The following is a 23,437-nucleotide window of genomic DNA, read 5'->3' as shown; positions in this document are numbered from 1 at the left end:
TAGCAGCAACCCTCTATCAAGGAAATTATAATCGGAAATACAAGCCCGGTGATATCGTATCTATTGGGAGATATATAGTCAGTATGAAGGCGCTGCTGGAATTTTGCTACATAAAAATGGAAAGTTCACAATTGGGCAGCTGGAATCATCTTTTTGTCGTAAATTTTTTTTTTAACCGACCCTTGTAAATTTCTTAATGCAAATCAAGATATGAGACAGCCATAACTGTTTCTGTAGTATCCTTTATATCTAATTCGATGGGATAGATGCTTTCAACAAAATACTTAAATTTAGAAATATTTTGTGAGAGAATATCATCTATATAGCAGAAATTAAAGTTAACAGATATTGCTTGTACTACCTGTATTAATTCAGCCTCATAATAATAAATGAGCAAATCGGCAAGAAGAGGAGCACATTTGGTTCACAATGGAATGCCTCCAAACGTAACAATTATGGTGTCAATCAAGAAATCAAGCATCTTGCTAATGTCACTTTCAGAGATTTTTTTTTTTAATCAAAAATATGCTCTTCAAAGTAGGATTTAAATTATCCCTCACTAAGACAATATACTTATATCTACGTTGGCCATTTTTTTTCATAAAACAATGAGTAATAATAATTCTTTCAATTTGTCTTTTAGTTAGGAATGGGGAATATTTGTGTAAAGTGTAGAAAAGTCAAATGTTTTAATTCTAATGCAAGATGAAAGATTGACAAATGACACAGACAATAACTACTATAGGTCATCGTACGGCTTTCAATAATGAACAAAGCTCATACCTTCCTGACTAAGGACAGACACAAAAATAAATAATGCAGCGGAGCTGAACTAGTTTGAAGGCCTCAATCCTCCCCTAACTAAGGACAGTGACGAAATGTACAACAAAGGAACAAACTATCAAAAATATGTTGAAAAAGGCAACGAATAGAATTACATCTAACAAAACAACGTGGACGTATACTTGTACATAGCATAGAAAAATCACCACAAGTGTCATAATATAAAACCGGACGGTAAGGGAATATGCCGTTATATCCTCATTTTTTTTTTATTTATACCAATATGGTGTGTTCAATCATATTTCTTCGGGAAACACAATGGTTATATAAAATCTTAAAATGTTTTCAGAGTAATGTGTAGCTGAGTATTTTATAATATATAGTTAGTATGATTATCCCAATGTGTAGTTTTGATTGAAATAAAAGAATTATCAGCACACGTCTTACAGTGAAATTCACATAAAGGGGATCTGATCTGGCGTGTCATAGCAACGTGTTTCAGATACGTTTGAATATGCTGATTGATGTATTTACCTCAAGAATGAGAAAATTGCTCCACGAAACCTCTTTCTAAATTATTAACATCTAATTTATCAGCAATCAAAGACGGGCTTCAAAGTTATTGTGAAACTGCCTACTGAATCAGATGTGGATACTTAAAAATTCCAAAGATCTTTTAGAGTACATACAATCAAACTCTCTTTCATCTTGTAACAGTATTGAAACATTTGACTTTTCTTCTCTTTACACAAGTATTCCACATTCCAAACTAAAAGACAAATTGAAAGAGTTGGTATTACTTTGCTTCATAACAAAGAATGGCCAACGTAGACACAAGTATCTTGTCTTAGGGAGGGATAAATCCTACTTTGTAAAGAATCACTCTGATTCAAACAAAAAATTCTCTGAAACTGATATTATCAAGATGCTTGATTTCGGTGACTATGTTGAACGCATCTATCCTATCGAACTAGAGATAACGGATACTACAGATACAGTTAAGTCGGCTTCATATCTTTACTTACATCTAGAAATTGACAATGAGGGTCGGTTGAAAAAAAACACTTTACGACAAAAGAGATGGTTTCGGCTTTCCAATTGTGAACTTTCTATTTATAAGTAACAAAATTCCAGCAGCACCTGCATACGGGGTATATATCTCCTAATTGATACGATATTCCCGTGCTTGCATTTCCTATCATGATTTTCTTAATAGAGGTTTGCTGCTCAGAAGGAAGCTATTAAACCAAGAGTTCCAAATGGTGAAGTTGAAATCATCCCTTCGTAAAATTTACGGACGCCATCACGAGTTGGTTGACCGTTATGGAAGAACCGTTTCACAAATGATATCGGATATGTTCCTTACGTCGTATCTACAATCCCCTTCCCTCTCATGAATGTGACCTACCGAATTAGACTATTTACCGGATTTGTAATCACATAAGCAACACGACGGGCGCCACATGTTTAGCAGGATCTGCTTACCCTTCCGGAGCACCGGATATCACCCCTAGTTTTTGGTCGGGTTCGTGTTGTTTATTCTTTAGTTTTCTATGTTGTGTCATGTGTACTATTGTTTTTTCTGTCTGTCTTTTTCATTTTTAGCCATGGCGTTGTCAGTTTGTTTTAGATTTATGAGTTTGACTGTCCCTTTGAATTAGAAACTATATTAGCAGAATTTGTCATAATCTATATTTGTTAGTTATCCATCTGTATAAAAAAGAATTGCGATATGGTTTCCAATGAGAAACCCATCCAGTTGATCCCAAGAGACAAAGATTGAAGCAGTTATATGTCACACAATAAACATAAAAAAACCCAGACTTGTTTTAACAAACAAAAATTCCAAAATGACAGGCTCTTGACATTTGGACAGACACATACAAAATGTTGCGGGCTATATAGGAAATAAAAGAAGGTGGTATGATTGCCTACAAAATAACTAACAACAAGACAGTCACCGTTTGGCCGTCAAAAATCCTTATACCGAATAGCAAACTATAATTAAAAGGCAAAAATATGATATAGTTAAAAACAATTAAAACAGGATCACCATCGATTTGTTTAATGTTCAAAATCGAAACAAAAACAAATAAATATATATGATCAACAGCAACAAACGACAACCAATGATTTATTAACTCTTGACTTGTGACACAGACATTTGCCGGCACAAACCTTCCCATATCCTGGGACTGTGGTGTTATAAATCAATTGCATAACTCAATATGATCGATACAAAGTCCACTAAATCAGAAAGTTCCGAACTGAGACTAACCGCAGTAACTGTTAAGCTGTTTTGAAAGCCAATAATAACTGAAACAAATATTATGCTTGCAAATTGTAAACATATAACTAGCCCAGTAGTCAGCACTTCGGTGTTGGCATGAATATCAATTATATGGTCATTTTTATAAATTTTCTGTTTACAAAACTTTGAATTTTTCGAAAAACTAAGGATTTTCTTACCCCAGGAGTAGATTACCTTAGCCGTATTTGGCACAACTTTTTTGGAATTTTAGGTCCTCAATGCTCTTCAACTTTGTAGTTATTTGGCTTTTTAACTATTTTGATATGAGCGTCACTGATGAGTCTTATGTAGACGAAACGCGCGTCTGGCGTATACAATTATAATCCTGGTACTTTTGATAACTATATATAAAAAATATCGAACACCAAGGTAAATTTAAATAGGAAAGCCACTTATCAAAAGTCAAAAAGGGAAAATAACTGCTTATTTAATTTCTTACTTGGTACAAGCATGTCCTGATAAACCGTGTATGTAACCTGGTTTTATAGCTACCTATACCTCTCACTTATATGAATGTTACATAAAATTCACATGGATACAATGTTTGAACAAAGCAAACAGACCTAATAGCTAAAACAAATTTCGAAAATAGTGTTATAGCAGCCAACATTGTGTTATATTCTTAATAACTGTAAAAACAAACAAATATGTCAACAAATAAAATGACAAAACGGAATATAGACAAAGCACATAAGCAAAAATGAAACACAAGCATACAAAAATTGGTCTCAGCACAACAAATAGGTTGAATGTATAAGTACCTAGCAATGCCAAAAGAATATTACCAAAAATAAACTAAATAGTAAAGGTCAATAATTTACAAAGACAAATACATGAACATGATAACTCGTAATTAAGATGATAAACAAAGTCAGTACCTTGAATCTATATTTCAAGACCATTTCGACACTGGTGACGTGTTATAAAGTGTGGGTTGCAGCTGCAACCTTTTGGATACAAAATGAGTTTGAAAAATATATAACCTATATGCGGTAATGTTGATATATTGCTACATAGTTGTGAAAGATGATAATTTCAAATTTAAAGATGGAAAAATCGTCTCGTTTGTCATAGATTATGGTACTGAGATGACCGCTTATTTCATGCCTTATTTCAAATTCTACATATTAGTCTAAAATGAGGCCTAGAAAGCCCCGTCTCTTGTTGCTTTAATTTCAAGTTCTGGAGATTATATTAAAGAAACACAAACAGAAATGTTTGAATTGTTAATGGAAAGAACATCACCAATATATCTGAATGTGAAATTAAATTATCAGGCCATTTTGATCTTCTGTTTTTTACAAGTGTCTAAAGGAAGTGATAGATTCATATGAAAATAAGAATTTACATCAAGGAGAGACGCATAGTTCGTTCCCGTGGGAATGCCTACAACATGTTGAAAAGGTTTATCTCAAAAATAAAAATAAAGTGTTGTCAATAAAAAACTCCAACATACTGATCACTTATTCTCTGTGTAGCATAGTTTACCTTTTTATCCCATTATAAACAAAGGATGCCAAAAGCAATTAATGTATAATATGAACCCTTTTTATATCAAAAAGCATTGTGGATTATTTCTTTTAGACAATTTTTCAATATCGCATGGGGAAATGGTGGTATACAGGGTTGAAAATCCAAAGTTTTGATAGAATTAATTTCTTAAAAGGTTTATAATCTATATATGGTTAATACCATTGCATGAATGAATTAACAGCTTCACAATATTCCTAAAGATCTTTTTTCACTGGCAACGAATGTTTTGTCAAATTTAGGAACAATTATTTTGTAGAACATGCAGATAAGCATATACCAAATGTTTGAACAGAATTTTGTAAAGCCTAAGTATCCAATTCAAACAAGGCAAGTCCTCGAATTTGCTGTTCAATGTAATATTCGTTGAAGCCATGAAGGCAGGACTTATGATTTGCCAAATGCTATGCTTTAGTATGTTGGACTATCTGAGTGCTCATTTATTTCTAATCCTTTCACAAGACACTCATAGTAGTACAATTTACAAACAAAATACTATTATTTGAAACTTTGCACTCAGGAACAACAACATATGTATCGTGAAGAGAAGGATCGACATTTCACAGCTTTTTAGTTTATTTTATTTCTGGCTTCAAAGACACTTTTAAAGTTTGAAGTAGACAGCGCATATCTTCTAAAAATTTAGAAAAAAATAACCATTAGTTAAAAGAGTTCACCATATGAAGGTGATGTCTACTCATGGCAAGATTCTAGTATCCTTTTGTGAGCAAAAAGTCTATTTGTACCTACTATATCATTGATCTTTAACTAAGTGATAAAAAGGCAAAGATGTGTAATTCGCAATCCAAGAAACCTCCAGTTCAATAAAGTCTGAAAATATGATTAAGAATGAACTAGTCAAAAACATAACCCTGACTTAATTCTTTGGCTAAGAAGCAACAAGGTTTATAGAGTTCTCGGGAATACACATTTTTCACAAAACATCTGATTGAACCTTTGTGAATGTTGTTGTTAAACTTCTGGTTTAGGAATAAAATGTATTGGTCTGAGACAATAACAATGAAAACCGAGAAGTAAAGAAAGACTTACAAGATATAGCAAAGATTGCCAAAGGAGTAAGTTCGGTAAGGGCCATATTTCTAACACGTTGATTTTTACATCCCAAAAAGGTCAAGATGAGGGATTTCAGTGAAATTTGACAAAATCAACTAGATTTCAACCAAATTAAGGAGCAGGAAACATAGAGAACAGGCGTAGACAAACCTAGAATTCAAATAAGACATGTGAAATGTCTTCACAAACATTATTTTAAAAGATCTTTGTTGGTGATGTATGCGCTCTATGTTTCCTGTCCAATAATCTAAGGAAATTTACCCATTTTCATTGATTTTTCGTGAAAAATCAATATGAGTACAAATTCTGACTTCATACTTTAACGCAGAAACGTAAAATTTTCAACAGAATGGCTTATTTCCTATCTTGTCACTGTATAAGCTACAATTTATTGTGATATGGGTCAATAAATCCAAATTTGAAATTTAAGCTTAAAAAGGGGGCCATTTTAGGACCTTACCTAACATACTCCTTTACATAAGTAAGTAAGTAAGTAAATTTTATTAATAGTCGTGTATGATATGTACAAATCAACAAGGTAAATATGGGCTCTGTAGAGCTCTTTATCGACATAAAAGCATAGTGAAAATAAATAAAAGAATATAAAAATCAGGAGATTTGATATGATTTATTATGAAGCAACCATCCATCACAAACCAAAAAACAATAGATGTGAACAATTACAGCCCACCACACAGCCTCAAATAACAATTAAAAACACATGCCACATAGTAAGGATATGGAGGCATGGGATGATCAAATGTAAAACAATTAAAAAAAGAATAAAAAACAGCTTCATTTATAACACAACATTAAAACCGGTCCTACTAAAAAGCGCCCGGGAGCGCCCAGGAAAAGATAAGGAGCCCGAGGAAGAAAATTAGCGCCCAGGAGAAGAAAATAATAATATTTTATAACAAATTATATTATTTTTCTTTAAAAAATAACTAAGCATTGCTTGTTTTGTCCTTAATTATATAATGGGGATATGTACGATGCTACATCTAAAGTGTTGTTGTACTTTTACATTTTAGATTTCAAAATTGTATATAAGTAAGTAAATGAATATAAATAAGAGTAAATAAAAGAATCATGAAAGACATTGTCCTTGATCAAAATGTATATATTTTGTTACTTAAGTGCCTCAGGTCAAATATTTTTCGCAACTGCATGGTGAACACTTTTTTATACAGATGCTGAGATAGATTTATCATATCTTTTTATAAAACTAAAACTGTATCAATGGCTATGGTTATCAGGGTTTTAATGCTTAGACTTAATTGTAAACCAAACACCTGCTTTTTATCCCGTTGTTTTAACTACGGTACATGTATAGTACTGCTTTTTTTTTATGATTTATTATGTGTTCCTCTTTTAATTTTGATTAAATTGTTTTTTATCTGTAAAATTTAAGTTGTCTTGTACATTTTTCATTTTGATATCGTTTATGAAAAACATGCCTTTTGATGTCTTGCATGTTATGAATCTTCCACATAAACTGTGATCCATTATTATCAGTCTTTCGAATTAGTATTCGTATATTATTGTTAAAATTGAAATATTCATACTTGTTTTTGTGCTTTATTACAAATGTCTAGTATCTGAATTTACAAATTACTTACTAAAATAAAAAAATAAAAAAATTGAATGTCCTTAACTTAACAAAGTTCTCTCATGCCAATAAAATATCAATATATTTTCCCCGGGTGCCTTTTCTTCACCCGGGCGCATTTTAGTAGGACCCCATTAAATCAGTTTTAAACATATTCATTTAAAGTGGATTGGGAAACAAGTTATTGAAACTTATATCAATACCTTTCCACTTGCAGGTGTGAGTGCTGTCTTGTAGTGTCTTTAACCTGCTATTTTTTTTGAAATCTACAAGGGTGTTTTTTACGTACAAGAAATATGGCTCTCATTTATTGTCCCCTTCTGACAGACTATTATAGTTCCCTCAAGACCATACTCGCAAATGGTGTCAAGGGAGAGCCCAAAATTCAGTCCCTGAAATTTTCATGGCGAAATGGGAATCAAACCAGGAACCTTTGTGTTAGTAGTCCGATGCACTAACCACTACACCACGGCACATTGAAACTGTACTATGAGTTCATAGTACAAGATGCCTCACTCGCATTATCATTTTGTATATTCTGTGGACTGTAAAATTGGGGTCGAATTTGGTCTTAAAACTTGAAAAATCAAATCATAGGGACATGTGTATTAAGTTTCAAATTGATTAGACTTCAACTTAATCAAAAACTACCTTGACCAAATTTTTTAACCTGTAGCAGGACAGACATATGAACAGACTGAAAAACATAATGCCCTATGTCACTATGGTGGGGCATCAAAAAACAATTTTGGAAGACCACCACTAGATTCAGGCTCCTGGGTTGGGACAGCATCATTAACATATTCATGAGTGCTCAACCCTTTGCTAACCTTGGTCAGTTGTGTGCCTACACAACATGAAATCAAAATGTGAAAGTAAGTTTATATACATTGATTCATCAGATCTGTATGAGACACACAAGTATATAAAATAGGCAAGAGAGACAAATTAATGATCTAACAGTAACCACACTTACTGAAAACTAGTTCACATTTTCATTTTAACTAGTGAAGAAATGTATTTAAAGAAATGCAAAATTTAAAAAAACTCATTTTTTTCCATCATTTATTTCTATAAACACAACTGACAAAAAGTTTTATATTAAGTCATATAAAAACATGTGATATTCGAATCAAAAAGTAATTTTAAAAATGCTGCTTTATCACTTTAAAATTGTGATTCTAATCATAACGAAAAAGTCAAACTATCAAATTTGTGTTTTCAACCAAGGATGGTTTTAGCAGATGTTTTTATTTGATCTTTGTTTTATTTCACAATAATTAGATAACACATGTGACTACTGTCCCAGTCTATTGTTTAACTCAGCTATAGTTTTCTGAAGAAGAGAGATCTGATCATGCCACTGTCGACTACTTTGTTGTGCAGCCTTTACTTGTTTCTTAAGTCTTGTCAACTGCGCTTGGTTCTTTTTCTACAAAAAAAACATTAGAATATGTATTTAAGCAAATGATACAGAATAGCAGTTCAATTCAATATTTATTTATTTGTGAAATAACCCATAGTTTTTCATACAAACTTTTGTAACTGTTTATAGCACCCTTTACCGGATTTGTTATCTCATAAATAACGAGACGGTTGCCACATGTGGAGCAGGATCTGTTTACCCTTCTGCAGCACCTGAGATCATCCCTAATTTTTCGTGGGGTTGGTGTTGTTTATTCTTTAGTTTTCTATGTTGTGTCATGTGTACTATTGTTTGTCTTTTTGTCTTTTTCATTTTTAGCCATGGCATTGTCAGTTTGTTTTAGATTTATGAGTTTGACTGTCCCTTTGGTATCTTTCTTCCCTCCTTTAATATTTCATTAACTAAATCACCAAAATCTACAATCAACTTTGACTGAGAAAGTTGGAACATTAGTTTCTTGGTAAAAATATATATTAATGTGAAATCTAAGAAATGTATGTAACATTAGAGTTGAAGTATGGACATGTGGGCCCCAATGGGAACTAAATTCTTCCAGCAGCAGTATCTACTCCAAGACTTTCAGCCTGTCACCTGTAATACTGTGGATTCATTTATTTTCGTGAGTGCTAATTTTCATGGATTGCAGAAACCTTGCATTTTCGTGAATATGTGATTTTGTAGTCTGAACACAACTTTATAGAAATTTTTATTTTGTTGAACTTTAAATTCATGGTTTACCTGTATCCACGAAACCAATGAAAATTTGTATCCAACATATAATAATGAATCCACAGTATGTCTTTACCAGATTAAGGACCTTGTTGGTAATAGTTTGTTGGTATGTAAGTATTATTTGTCCTAATCAAGAATTGGGTAAAAATTTTGGTAGTTGTTTTCAAAACTTACAAATTATCTTGACTTAGGACTTGGATTGATATATGGCATTGACAATTATTTTTGAACAAACACTTTGTTGACCTTTATATATTTTTCTGGTTTTATTGTGTTGCTGAGTTACAATCTTAGTGTCCTCGCATTTCTTTTTATTCATAATCAGAACAAAACAAATTTGAATGAATTATAATGATATTAGTATCACACTTTTTGTTGGCAGAATACTTACATGAAGAACATTTAAGGAAACCTGTGCTTGACTTTGCTTTTCTTTCTCTTTTTGAATCTTGATATGAAATATAAAGTGCAGCATCAATACAAATTAAAATATTGACAGTTTAACACAAAAATGTTTGCAAATGGATGTTTATATACATTCATTCAAGTTCTCCTACCAGGGCCTAGCATAACATTTTGTTTGTACCCCCAATCCCGACCGAACCTGCAAAAATGGGCAGACTCAAAAAATGTTATTGTCAAAACTAAGTCAAATATAACTTTATTAGTTTCTGATTTTCAGGCTTGCTGGATCAACTGATATTGTTCCACCTTTTTCGGGAAAAAAAGAAAATTATTTCCCTACCTACCTACCTGAACCTGGCTTGGCAGGGACAGGATTGGGGAAACAAACAATATATTAATTTAGGCCCAACAAATATTTGGCTGTCTGTGTAGCAAAAAAGTGAAAATAACTTTTGAGTTTATCACAAATGTGCATTATTCTACATAAAGAACTCTGTATACTCTTAAGACTTTTCATTGATCCTATTAGTATATGTATTGGAAATTATTTCATCGACCTTTCAGAAAGAAAGAAATTAATATTGCTGGTGATCCGATGGATAAATCTGTTGTAGAGTTGTCACTGACTCAGACGTACTTATAAATATATATAATTATTTTCTGTGACTGTATCTTGCATTAATTTGTAGGATCCTTTACTATAGATAATTGAGCTGATCTGTAACAATAACATCTCCATGCCTTATATATCATGTACTGTATTACGTAACTAGATTAAAACTGACCAGGAAAGGTAACACATGGCCACCGAAAGCTTTAAAATAGTGAAGCCCAGGTGGTCTTGTGGTCTAGCGGGACGGCTACAGTGCAGGCAATTTAGTGTAACAATATCTCAGAAACATGGGTTCCGAATCCCGGCAAGGGAAGAACAAAAAATTTGTGAAAGCAAATTTACAGATCTAACATTGTTTGGTTAATGTTAAGACCAGCTGTATATATATAAAGACTATTGCATTTCCTTCTTTTTATTCTTTTCTGTGAAATTTTACTTCTTTTTGTCAACCATTCTAGTGAGAATTTAATAATAATACCTAGGCCAAGACTGCTGATTGGCTGGCATCACATCAAGTATTAAAATTGTTGGCTACTAATTGTCTACTGTTAATAAGATGCATTTATTATTGCAATTTTGTCAATATAGAATAAAATGCTATTTCTATTTTTTGTGATATTGAGAAATATCCTGTCAAATTGATGTACAAAATTATTTGAAAATGAGTGTTCAAATTATTGGGATTATAACCTTGTCCCATTTTTTACAATAAAAAAACCCCATGATTTCTGAATAAACAGTATATTCTTACCCGTTCTTTTGTTTCCAGGAGTATATACTTCAACTGTTCTACATCATTCTGAACTGTTACAATGTGTTCTTTTATTTTGTTTTCGTCTTGACCAGATAATAACCTCTCTGTATCACATCGGTTCTTCTCCCTTTTTTCACCTAGATAAATTATAAATATTTTGTAAGTTCATTTGAAGGCAACTCAATCATTTCATGATAAACATTTTTTCTTGTAAAGGTAGAAAACAAATTAATAATATTACCTATCTTTTAGAAATCTAATTCAGGAAAACATTGATAAGAAATGGAAATCTTGTCATGATATCTTGTACCAAATTTCTCCATTTGGTCTCTGGTTTAAGTTGTCTCATTTGCAATCATAACACATCTTATTTTTACAGTCTTTGATTAATTGTCTATTGGGTAGCTGTCTCATTGACATATGCCCCCATTTTGAATTTATTTTGTCCGTTTCATTTGATTTAAGAAAAAAAAAATTTAAGATATGCAATAAATTAAAGTTCGAAAACTGTAAAAAAAAACCAAAAAAACATCATAAAAAGGTGTGTTTAATATTTTTTCCCCAAATCTATATGATAGAGGACATAAAACTTTATATATTATTTATATATACAAGAGAGCACACACTGAAATGTCTCGCCTTCTTTACTAACCATTGATATTATGTTGATAGTCCTAAGTACAAAGCTTTATTACAACCAAGATAACTAAGAGATAACTAAACAAAGACCAATGTACCATGAAAATGAGGTCAAGGTCAGATGAACTATGCAAGGTAGACATGTACAGCTAACAATGCTTCCATACAACAAATATAGTTGACCTATTACTTATAGTATAAGAAAAATACACTAAAACACCAAAACTTAACAATGAGCAATGAACCGTGAAAATGAGGTCAAGGTCAAATAAGACCTGCACGACTGACATATAGATCATAAAATATTTCCATACACCAAATATAGTTGACTTAATGCATATAGTATTAGATAAAAAGACAAAAACTCAAAACCTGAACTTTGACCACTGAACCATGAAAATGAGGTCAAGGTCAGATGACACATACCAGCTAGACATTTACACCTTACAATCATTCAATACAACAAATATAGTAGACCTAATGCATAAAGTATGAGATAAACAGACAAAAACAAAAAAACTTAACTATAACCACTGAACCATGAAAATGAGGTCAAGGTCAGATGACACCTGCCAGTTGGACATGTACACCTTACAGTCCTTTCATACACCAAATATTCTAGCCCTATTGCTTATAGTATCTGAGATATGGACTTGACCACCAAAACTTAACCTTGTTCACTGATCCATGAAATGAGGTTGAGGTCAAGTGAAAACTGTCCGACAGGCATGAGGACCTTGCAAGGTATGCACATACCCAATATAGTTATCATATTACTTATAATAAGAGAGAATTCAACATTACAAAAAATCTGAACTTTGTTTTCAAGTGGTCACTAAACCATGAAAATGAGGTCGAGGACATTGGACATGTGACTGACGGAAACTTTGTGACATGAGGCATCTATATACAAAGTATGAAGCATTAAGGTCTTCCACCTTCTAAAATATAAAGCTTTTAAGAAGTTAGCTAACGCCACCGCCGGATCACTATCCCTATGTTGAGCTTTCTGCGACAAAAGTTGCAGGCTCGACAATATATATATATTAGCAATCATACCACATCATCTTTTTTTTACAGTCTTTTGATTAACTGTTTGAACTTCCTGTTTACTAAACAAGTGTATCATATTTTACACATGATAGTCAAGTTGAAATATTCAAGCATATTAAGATACTTCAATATATACCCAATTATAATTTCCACTTACATTCAGTTTGTAGTTCCTTAATTTCTTCTTTGATTTGCCTGAGTTCTTTGTGTACCTCAAGGTTATCTTCAAACTCTGCAACCACTTGTTTATGTCTTTTTATCCTTTCTTTGTACTTGGTATATTGTCTGTAAATTAAATTTTTATCCTCCTTGCAGTTTAATGTCATAGTAGTAGAAGAAAGCACATTGATATTAATAAAATATTCATATAGCATTCTATAACAAGTGAAACTGTGAGCTACTGATCACTGATGATAGCCCCGCCAAAATACTTGACAGTAAACAGGAAGTTGTTAAATGTTGAAACTGAAAATGCATCACACGGTATAGCTGTGTGACTTATATAAACCCTGAAACCAAATTCTAGAAATCATTGTAATGTATTATTTTTTAAAGCAAGGGTATAATTAAATCTGTGATACAGAATGGTATGGTAGTTACTATGGTTAAATATCATATATATATCAAATATCAACAATAACTTCATATACTGGCTGCTATGCTTTTTCATGCATTGTTACTACAACAACTTTTTTATAGTATGAAATTTATGACAACATAAGTTATATTTTGTAAACCAAGTGCTTTTTCTACAAATTTTAAATCTGCTGAACATGATTTTGTGATTGTGATAACAGCAAAATGTTTGAATATGCTGCACAATTCTTTGTTTCTAAAAGTAGTCTTTTCTGAAAACTAAGACAAAAAAAATTAAATATGTGTGTTTCCTATTACATCTTTGAAAAGGATAGGAAAAGGTGCTTTTTCATGGATATGTCATTTCGTGGTTTGACAATCTCTGCATACAAAGCCTATAGAAAATTGGAATTCGTGAATCACCACTATCCACGAAAATTGGTATCTAACGAATTATAATGAATCCACAGTATATGATAAGCTATAAGATATTTCCATGTCATGCTGTTTGTGTATTGTGTTCAACTTATTGTCCATAATCTGTTTCTTTCTCCATTTCTTCTTTATATACTACATGTACTAAGAGCAATTATTTTCGTAACATACAAAAATACTACACCCTCAATGTTTTTACCTATTATTTTCTTCTATATCTCCTTTTAAATCTTTAATACAATTTCTTTCTTTTTCAGATTCTATTACTAACTGTTTAATTTCTGTAAAAATATAAATCTAAACACATCTTTATGGTAATAATGAGTAAAAAGATATAATTGTTTAAATGCAATATAAAAGCAGTTACATTGTACCCTACAAATTGTGTCAAACTTCATCAGTATTATAAGTGCAAACTCCTTTATTTTAGGGGGAAACAATTTTGAGAGCAAGACATCAACATTTTTATGTCAGGAATATGATATTCAGAAGTTGTCTTTTGTTGATGTGGTTCATAAGTGTTTCTCATTTCTCATTTTTCTATATAGATTAGACCTTTGATTTTTCCTGTTTGAATGGTTTTACACTAGTAATTTTGGGGACCCTTTATAGCTTGCTGTTCTAAGTGAGCCAAGGCTCCTTGTTGAAGAACGTACTTTGACCTATAATGGTTAACTTTTATAAATTGTGACTTGGATGGCAGCTGTTGGATGGAGAGTTGTCCCATTGGCACTCATACCACATCTTCTAATTATATCTATATCTAGAACATTATCATTTTCCAAAAATTTGCAATACATGGAATTTATTTTTGACATTTGCACTCTAGTGGATAGTTGGGTTACATTGGCAATCAAACCATATCTCTATTCTTTATTTTTCTGTATGAGAAGAAATTTAATGATAACAAGTTCTGTTTGACAGGGAATATTACTTCATAATTATGTCTTATTTGCTATATACAATACAAACCACTATCAAATTCTTTACATTTCTTGGTACAAGTTCTCTTTTGCTCTTCTATAACATAAATCTTATGTGCCACACCAGTGAGTTCCTGGGTTACCTCCTCTTTCTTCTCTGTAACTATATACAGTTATATAATGGTGAGACCAACTACTAAAACTTTCTATGTAGTCATTCAAAATATATTTACAAATCAATAACAGAAAGATGTTAACATACATTTTTATCAAAATTAAACCAAAAAAATAACACACAGAGACATTTCTGTATATAATTTTGATGAAGTTATGCAAATGTTGAAATATGAATTGAAAAAGAGAACTATACATAACTTTCAAAGACAATTGTGCATGATTGAAAGTAACCGGCCTACTCCATAGATATAAAGATATTACAGTACTTTTACATCAGTAAACCAATTGCACATCAAGATCTTGCCTGTACGAAGTTCAGGCTATACAAAAATAGAGATCTTTATAAATTTGAAATATATTGAAATTTATTGTTGAAAGGTTATATCAAGTTGAAATATTAATGGTTGCAGTCCTAATAAACATGTCAACTTCAAAAAATATTTCTTTCTTTGATATAAAATACATTATTTTATGTGAATTTAAAAATGTGTAAACGTGCATCAGAGTACATTGTACTATAATATATATAGACTTTGAAGCTAGTTTGACTATAACCATTTCAGTTTAAATATAAATTAGTTTTTTCCATTTCTGAACTTAAATTCTTTACCCATATCAATGTTATTATCTAACAAAAATCAGTCCCCAGTACACGGATGCCCACTCGCAACATCATTTTCTATGTTCAGTGGACCGTGAAATTGGGGTCAAAACTCTTATTCTATCTTTTATCTTATCATGATAATGGATACAAATTTTATAGATTATGCAAGAGTCCATGCTACCTGGATTTTATAAAATATACAGGTACAGTTGATATGAAAATAACAATTCGTTTAAAAATATGCAAAATGTGTCCCCAGTACACGGATGTCCCACTCGCACTATCATATTCAAGTTCAGTGGACCTTGAAATTGGGGTCAAAACTCTTATTTGGCATTTAAAATTAGAGTGATCATATCATAAGGGACATGTGTACTAAGTTTCAAGTTGATTGGACTTCAACTTCATCAAAAACTACCGTGACCAAAACTTTAACCTGAAAAGGGACGAACGGACGGATGAGGGAACAGACAGACGGACTAATGAAAGTACAGACCAGATATCATAATGCCCCTCTACTATCATAGGAGGGGCATAAAAATGAAAAATGAAACATAACAAACAAACAAATTTAAACAGTAAATAATCTATACACCTCTCCAAAAATAAAGCAACACCTGATAATTTTCCAGAATCGTCTTTTACTGAATTCATAACTAATTGATATATATATATATTGATATAATGAACTGAATTTGTGTTTTTGTAAGATAACATATAGATATACATAATGGATGTAGCTTTAGAAAATCTGTTTTGTACGGTACCTAGGAATAGAATTTATACTTGAATTCGTTCTTTTCAATTAACAATAGATTAACAAAATATTTGGAAACAAAGCAGTATCAAATTTAATTTTAAAACAAAAAATAGAAGTAAAAACATTTAGGTGTTGCTTAATTTTTGTCGAGGTGTATATATAAACATTCACATAATAATCATTTGTCATAAATATTACAAATTTAATAAGTCATATTCAAACAAGAGGTATCGCATTATAGAACAACTAAGGGTGTGGGGGGAGGGGGGGTGCATGCCCACAATAACACTTTACACACATTCTTTATGTGTCTGTCCCAAGTCCTAAGCCTGTGACTAATTAGTTATTGTGATTTGTTGGTGTATAACATATTTGTTTATAATTGTTTATTGTTCTGTACATAAATCAGGCAGTTTGTAATTCTTGTTTGAATTATTTCACATTTGTCATTTTGAGGTCTTTACTACGTAGTATAGGTTTTGCTTAATGTTGAAGGCAGTACAATGACTTTATATAGTTGCTAATATTCTATGTCAGTAGGTCTGATGAATTATTGTCTTCTTGGCAATCATACAATAGGTTCTAATTTTTATATCCAACAACTTGAATGTGGAAAATTTTTCAATAAGTGATCAGAGAACAAATAATTTATAAGTGTGCATAGTGCATGAGTGAATTGTCAGTGTTGTTCGGTCCAGAGTTGAATATTTTTTATGTATTAATTTTTGGATTAGTTATTTTTTTAAACAACATAGATTTTTATTGTAGATAAAGAAGTAAATGCAAGAAAAATACATTTTTTTCTATGCTTCCATTTCTGTTTTGATGCAACTTTGTTTAGTGGGTCTCAATGGGGTCAAAGCATGACACGGGATTCCCGATTTTTTGTAAGCGTGACACGTGAAAGTCAAACTATGGTGCCATGAAAACAGGAAATGAAGTCTAGCGGGCCGCTAGAAATTAGAAACTAGAGGCTCCAAAGAGCCTGTGTCGCTCACCTTGGTCTATGTGAATATTAAACAAAGGACACATTTGAATTCATGACAAAATTGTGTTTTGGTGATGGTGATGTGTTTGTATATCTTACTTTACTGAACATTATTGCTGCTTACAATCATTCTATCTATATTGAACTTGGCCTAAGAGCTTCAGTGGAAAATGTTAGTTAAAATTTACAAATTTTATGAAAATTGTTAAAAATTGACTATAAAGGGCAATAACTCCTTATGGGGTCAATTGACCATTTAGGTCATGTTGACTTATTTTTAGGTGTTACTTTGCTGTACATTGTTTCCCTTTACAGTTTATCTCTATCTATAATAATATTCAAGATAATAACAAAAAACGGCAAAATTTCCTTAAAATGACTAATTCAGGGGCAGCAACCTAACAGCAGTTTGTCCAATCCATCTGAAAATTTCATGGCAAATAGATCTTGACCTGATTAACAATTTTACTCCCTGTTAGATTTGCTCTAAATGCTTTGGTTTTTGAGTTATACGCAAAAAACTGCATTTTACCCCTATGTTCTATTTTTAGCCATGGCGGCCATCTTTGTTAGTTGGCCGGGTCACGCCACACAATTTTTAAACTAGATACCCCAATGATGATTGTGGCCAAGTTTGTTTAAATTTGGCCTGGTAGTTTCAGAGGAGAAGATTTTTGTAAAAGATTACCAAGATTTACGAAAAATGGTTAAAAATTGACTATAAAGGACAATAACTCCTAAAGTGGTCAACTGACCATTTTGGTTATGTTGACTTATTTGTAGATTTTACTTTGCTGAACATTATTGCTGTTTACAGTTTATCTCTATCTATAATAATATTCAAGATAATAACAAAAAACAGCAAAATTTCCCTAAAATTACCAATTCAGGGGCAGCAACCCAACAACAGGTTGTCCGATTCATCTGAAAATTTCAGGGCCGTTAGATCTTGACCTGATGAACATTTTTACCCCACGTCAGATTTGCTCTAAATGCTTTGGTTTTTGAGTTATAAGCCAAAAACTGCATTTTACCCCTATGTTCTATTTTTAGCCGTGGCAGCCATCTTGGTTGGTTGGCGGGGTCACCGGACACAATTTTTAAACTAGATACCCCAATGATGATTATGGCCAAGTTTGGATTAATTTGGCCCAGCAGTTTCAGAGGAGAAGATTTTTGTAAAAGTTAACGACGACGGACGCAGGACGACGGACGACGACGGACGACGACGGACGCCGGACGCCAAGTGATGAGAAAAGCTCACTTGGCCCTTCGGGCCAGGTGAGCTAAAAATGAGAATTGCTTACATACACAGTGTAAGTGGGATACAGGAATCTGACAAAACAATAAGCAGGATCCAGGATCAGATCCCCCAATGAGACCCCCTGTTGACAATGTATTGAAATATTGATTTTAATTTTACAGGCAATAACTGTATTTTCTTACCATTAAAAAAATTTTTAATATAAAATATTATTTATTTTTTTATTGAAAAAGATGAAATTGTGTGCTGAACTATTGTTTTCATGGTAAATGTATAAACAACAAGAAACATTGTGAACAAGAAACATTTCTGTATACCTTCTTTAAATTTTCCCTGAAAATAAAAACAAAACAAAAGATATTGCTGTATGGTTTAATCTAAAAAAAAAAAAAAAAAAAAAAAAAACTAAATTGATTTAAAATGTTTAAATATTGTCTACAAGGCTTTTTACCTGCAAAGTCTTCAGTAACAATTTTTGCTTCTGTATTTCACAGCTTTGGCCTTTTTGCATTTCAACCACTTCATTGAAGGCCTGTGGAAGACCCATCACGCTATCTATTGCACTATCCACCATTTCACCTTCTAAATCAACACTTGTACTTTTACTGTAATCTGAAATCAGATTTCATTTTCATTAGGCCAAACAAAAAAGTATGTGTGTTTACTGTCACATGCTGAAGAAAGTAGGGTGGGTGGGTAGAGATTTTTTTTTAAATATATATTAGGGCTATGGGAGCAACATTGTGACTTTAACAGTGCTTACTCAAAAATGGCCTAAAAACTTTAGGGTAGGGGATAAAAAATTAGGGTAGGAAGGGGTACAGTTAACACACATACTTTTTTTTTTGACCCATGGACTTAAAATCTTGAGCTTTAATTTCTATGCAAAATAGATAGACTAATTGGGTTTGTACAAACAATGAAATTACAGCACCAATATACCTATGTACAGTGTACTAATGGCAAATAGTGAAATAACCAATAAAAAGCTTATCAATTATATTTTGCTTACCACAAGTGGGTAAAAATTCTGTTTTCACAAATGTTTCTGTATGAGTAGAACTGTCAGAATTTAACACAGGGATATGTATTTGGAAGCATTCATTATTAGGCTTGACAATGCTGCCCATGTCTTGTATCTGCCTTGTAAAATGTTCATTATGTGCATCTGAAGGGCTACAAACTGTTTCTTCAGATTCATTCATGGAAGACTGTAGTGTCACCTTAGAATGTGTTTTGTTGTGCACTGAAATAAGATGTGAAAAAGTCAATTTAATTGTGATTTTCTAGAGGTCTTGAATTTTTCATGTTATGCAAAAGAATCATTACACACAAACACAAACATTTAAAAATATATTTAAAAACATGTATCCAGCTAAAAATTAACTTTGTTTAATCTGATAAACAAACAAAAAATAGAATGTACTTAATTTCCCTTAATCTTGTATTAAACTTGTTATGGCTTAAGGCATATGGTAAAGACGGTAACCTGCCATATTAAAATAAAACAATAAATTTCAAAACTCCAAAATACTAGTTCCATAAACATGTTTCTATTTATACAATTGCTTATGCCATATCACATGTATCATGATAATGGATACAAATTTTATAGATTGTGCAAAAGTCCATGCTACCTGGATTTTATAAAATATACAGGTATAGTTAATATGAAAATAACAATTCAATTAAAAATACGCAGAATGTGTCCCAAGAACATGGATGCCCATCCACACTATCATTTTCTATGTTCAGTGAACTGTGAAAATGAGATGAAATCTCTAATTTGGCATTAAAATTAGAATGATCATATCATAGGGAATATGTTTACTAAGTTTCAAGTTAATTGGACTTCCAACTTCATCAAAAACTACCCCGACCAAAAACTTTAACCTGATGCGGGATGAACAGACAGACATCTAGAAAACATAATGCCCATAAATGGGGCATATTAATAAAAATAAATATTATGCCTAATCTTAGAATTTGAAGTATATAAGATCATTATAAAATCAATGCTGGCCCTATATAAACAATAATTCCTATAAATACATGTATCAATTCAGAATAAATTATAAATAAAACCAATGGAATAGCTGAAATACCTACTGTGTTGAGGTGTAGGACTGACCACTGGGATTTGTCTAGGACTAACAATAGGAACAAATTGTGGTCTGTTTGTGTTTTGTATTCTAATCTGTGGCTCAACATACTTTACTATAGGACTAATCTGTATCTCTCTTCTTAACTTTGGAGGGCTACAAAGAAGAAAACTAAACTCTTTATACTATCCAGATTTCAGTGAAAGAAAAAAAAACAAATTGTGCTAATGACTTCATCATAACTTTTTGGCTAAAATGACCGTATTCACACCTGAGTACAGACATACTTGTGCACCTGGAATAGTTTTCAGGCAAGACAGGAACTAAATAATTAAATTTAAAATGCATTATATGTAATTTATTTTTTTAATTTTCTGAAACACAGTACATATACATTTGTAACATGAATAACTTCTATATATCTAGGTCCTGCCATGCCTTAAAACTTTCCTAGATGCATCAGTTTGTCTGCAATCAGAATAGATTTTGTGGTGTTAAACAGCCATATTTTTAATTCCTTAAAAAGAACCTTAACAAATAAAAAAAACCAATAACAGTTAAACTTTATTTCGTCTTAATAATGGTCATAAAATAGGTTGCAAGTTGCAAAATCATGCTCCTATCTCACACTAGCATTTTTTTAAAATTGCATAAAACTTGCATTAACATCAATTGGTCTATACCAATATACCTCAATTGGTGGATTATATGTCAATTGAGATATAATCCACCAATTGGCAATGATTGGTGGTTATTCCTGACCTGTTAATTGAGATAGAAATGATTGATTGATGTTTAATGCCACTTTCAGCCTTGGGGGGGGACCACTTACTATGTAATGAGTGGTAGGGATGAGCCGCTGGAATAGGTCAATTTTTCATGCTCTATGATATATGAAAAGGGTGAGAATTTCAGATTAAATATGTCAATAGGTTGATATTTTCACTTGCTTGATTATATCATAAGTGTCTGAAACTAATCAGATGTCCTTAATTTTTTGTGATGCGGTTAAACCACAGTCGTAAATGCATTAGTCCAAATAATTATGACGTCTTGAAAGGCTATTATATTTTTTTTCTTTGACGCCTTACATCAACGTAAGGCGTCAAAGAAAAAAATATAATAGCCTTTCAAGACGTCATAATTATTTGGACTATAAATACATCAGCTATTTGTCAAACCAATTAAAGTCTATTTATTCAAATGTGGTATTTCCACTGATGCTAGTTATAGATGCTATAAATCTCATCATTTCGACATTTGCACCTAATCAACATTGAAAGGTTTGTTTACATGAAACATGATAACAATTATTTAAAGACATTCCATATTGTCAGCTTTAAGAGGGAATGGAAATGTAACTTTTGATCAGTTTTTCATTAATATAAAACTCAGTGAAAGTGTTTCTCTCTACACTTATCAGACCAAACATCTTTTATTGTCTGTTGAAATTAAAATTTCTTTTTAACAAAAGATATATTAGGGACAAAAAGAGGAGTGTTTAAGATTTGACGAATTTATTGAATTAATTGTGATTATTGCAACTTCTTTGCTTCTAAACAAGAACATGAAGATAAATGTACATGTAAGCGGGACCCAAAACAAATTATATATACTAATATACCAGAAGATGACAAATATCCAAATATATCAATAGGTTTGTTTTTTGTTAATTAATATATGACAAGGTATATATTTTTGATAAACAAAATATATGAAAAGGGTGGGGTACTTGATGTCTAAGCTGCTCACCCCTACCAAAAAAAATTTGAACGCACTAATTTTGACAAATAAATAATAAAATATCCATCAAACTTTCAATAAAAATAGAAGGATGCTAAGCGGGAAAGAGTTAGGTATGGTTAAAACTCGTTTATAAAATAAAAAATATACCTTGTGAAATGTTTTTCCATGTAAACGATGCAAAATTATCAAAAATTGTTCTGAAAGTGTTTTTTTCTGACCAGATTTTTCTACCGGAAATTCTATCAAAGGTTTACTTTTTAAAACAAGTTCGGAGGACATATGTTTGAATTCCGGTAATTTGTGTTTTTAGTGATGAGGGGGGGGGGGGGCAAGGGGTTTAGCTGTTATGGTGTTATGGGGCATTTTAATTCTTTGTTATCTGTTATTCTGAAAATATATTTGCTGTTAGCTGTTATTGTCGTATTCTTTGTTACCTGTTATTGGGCTTTTATTTTTTTTTGTTATCTGTTATTGTGATATGATGTATATTTGCTGTTAACTGTTTTTGAAAATTGGAATGTTAGCATTTTTTTTACAGCCAAATTTTCGGTAGAATTGAAGATCATTCATTGGACATTGTGGTCTACCACTTCTTATATGTTGGTACTGTATAAGAAGAAGGATTCCATTAACATATACCCATCACAGAAGTGAGGTTCCGGACAATTCCAGTATATCTTATGATTATCCTTTGTAATACATTCCATTGTTTTGGAACATTTCTTTAGAAGTATCTTATTTTTTTTGTATGAGGATAATGTTCCTTGTTTCCCGTACGAACATATTAAATTAGAACAATTTTTAATATGACAAAAAGGAAAACAAATGACTTGGAAAATCTTACAAGGATCCCAATTAAGGACTAGGTCCTTACAACCAGTTAACCTTTTATATTATATGGTACATAGACTCAGATCTTTTCAAAGCAGA

General features: G+C 31.8%; 1 protein-coding gene across 1 annotated transcript; it reads right to left on the bottom strand.

Moving 5' to 3' along the window:
* Nucleotides 1-8,444: 8,444 nt before the first annotated feature.
* LOC134715063 (uncharacterized protein PF3D7_1120000-like) lies at nucleotides 8,445-22,755 on the bottom strand. The gene is made up of 11 exons (XM_063576928.1): nucleotides 22,655-22,755; nucleotides 20,769-20,917; nucleotides 19,672-19,905; nucleotides 19,111-19,271; nucleotides 18,977-18,992; nucleotides 14,916-15,029; nucleotides 14,143-14,224; nucleotides 13,090-13,217; nucleotides 11,238-11,377; nucleotides 9,860-9,916; nucleotides 8,445-8,742 (listed from the first exon to the last, which is right to left on the bottom strand). Exons 1-11 carry the CDS (start codon nucleotides 22,672-22,674, stop codon nucleotides 8,608-8,610), a joined length of 1,236 nt encoding a protein of 411 aa, XP_063432998.1. The 5' UTR covers nucleotides 22,675-22,755; the 3' UTR covers nucleotides 8,445-8,607.
* Between the last annotated feature and the right edge of the window lie 682 nt (nucleotides 22,756-23,437).

This window comes from Mytilus trossulus, chromosome 4 (genome assembly GCF_036588685.1).
Source record: "Mytilus trossulus isolate FHL-02 chromosome 4, PNRI_Mtr1.1.1.hap1, whole genome shotgun sequence".
NCBI classification, from domain to species: Eukaryota; Metazoa; Mollusca; class Bivalvia; order Mytilida; family Mytilidae; genus Mytilus; species Mytilus trossulus.
The sequence above is the reverse complement of the archived record's forward strand: the minus strand, read 5'-3'. Positions and strand labels throughout refer to the sequence as shown.

Bases quoted from the DNA above. Each gene is read 5' to 3' on its own strand.
- LOC134715063 (XM_063576928.1), bottom strand. From the start codon at position 22,674: ATGGAAAAACATTTCACAAG. The intron at 20,918-22,654 runs GTATATTTTTTA...TCTTCTTTGTAG, and splicing joins ATGGAAAAACATTTCACAAG to CCCTCCAAAGTTAAGAAGAG. The intron at 19,906-20,768 runs GTAGGTATTTCA...ATCTTATTTCAG, and splicing joins CAGTCCTACACCTCAACACA to TGCACAACAAAACACATTCT.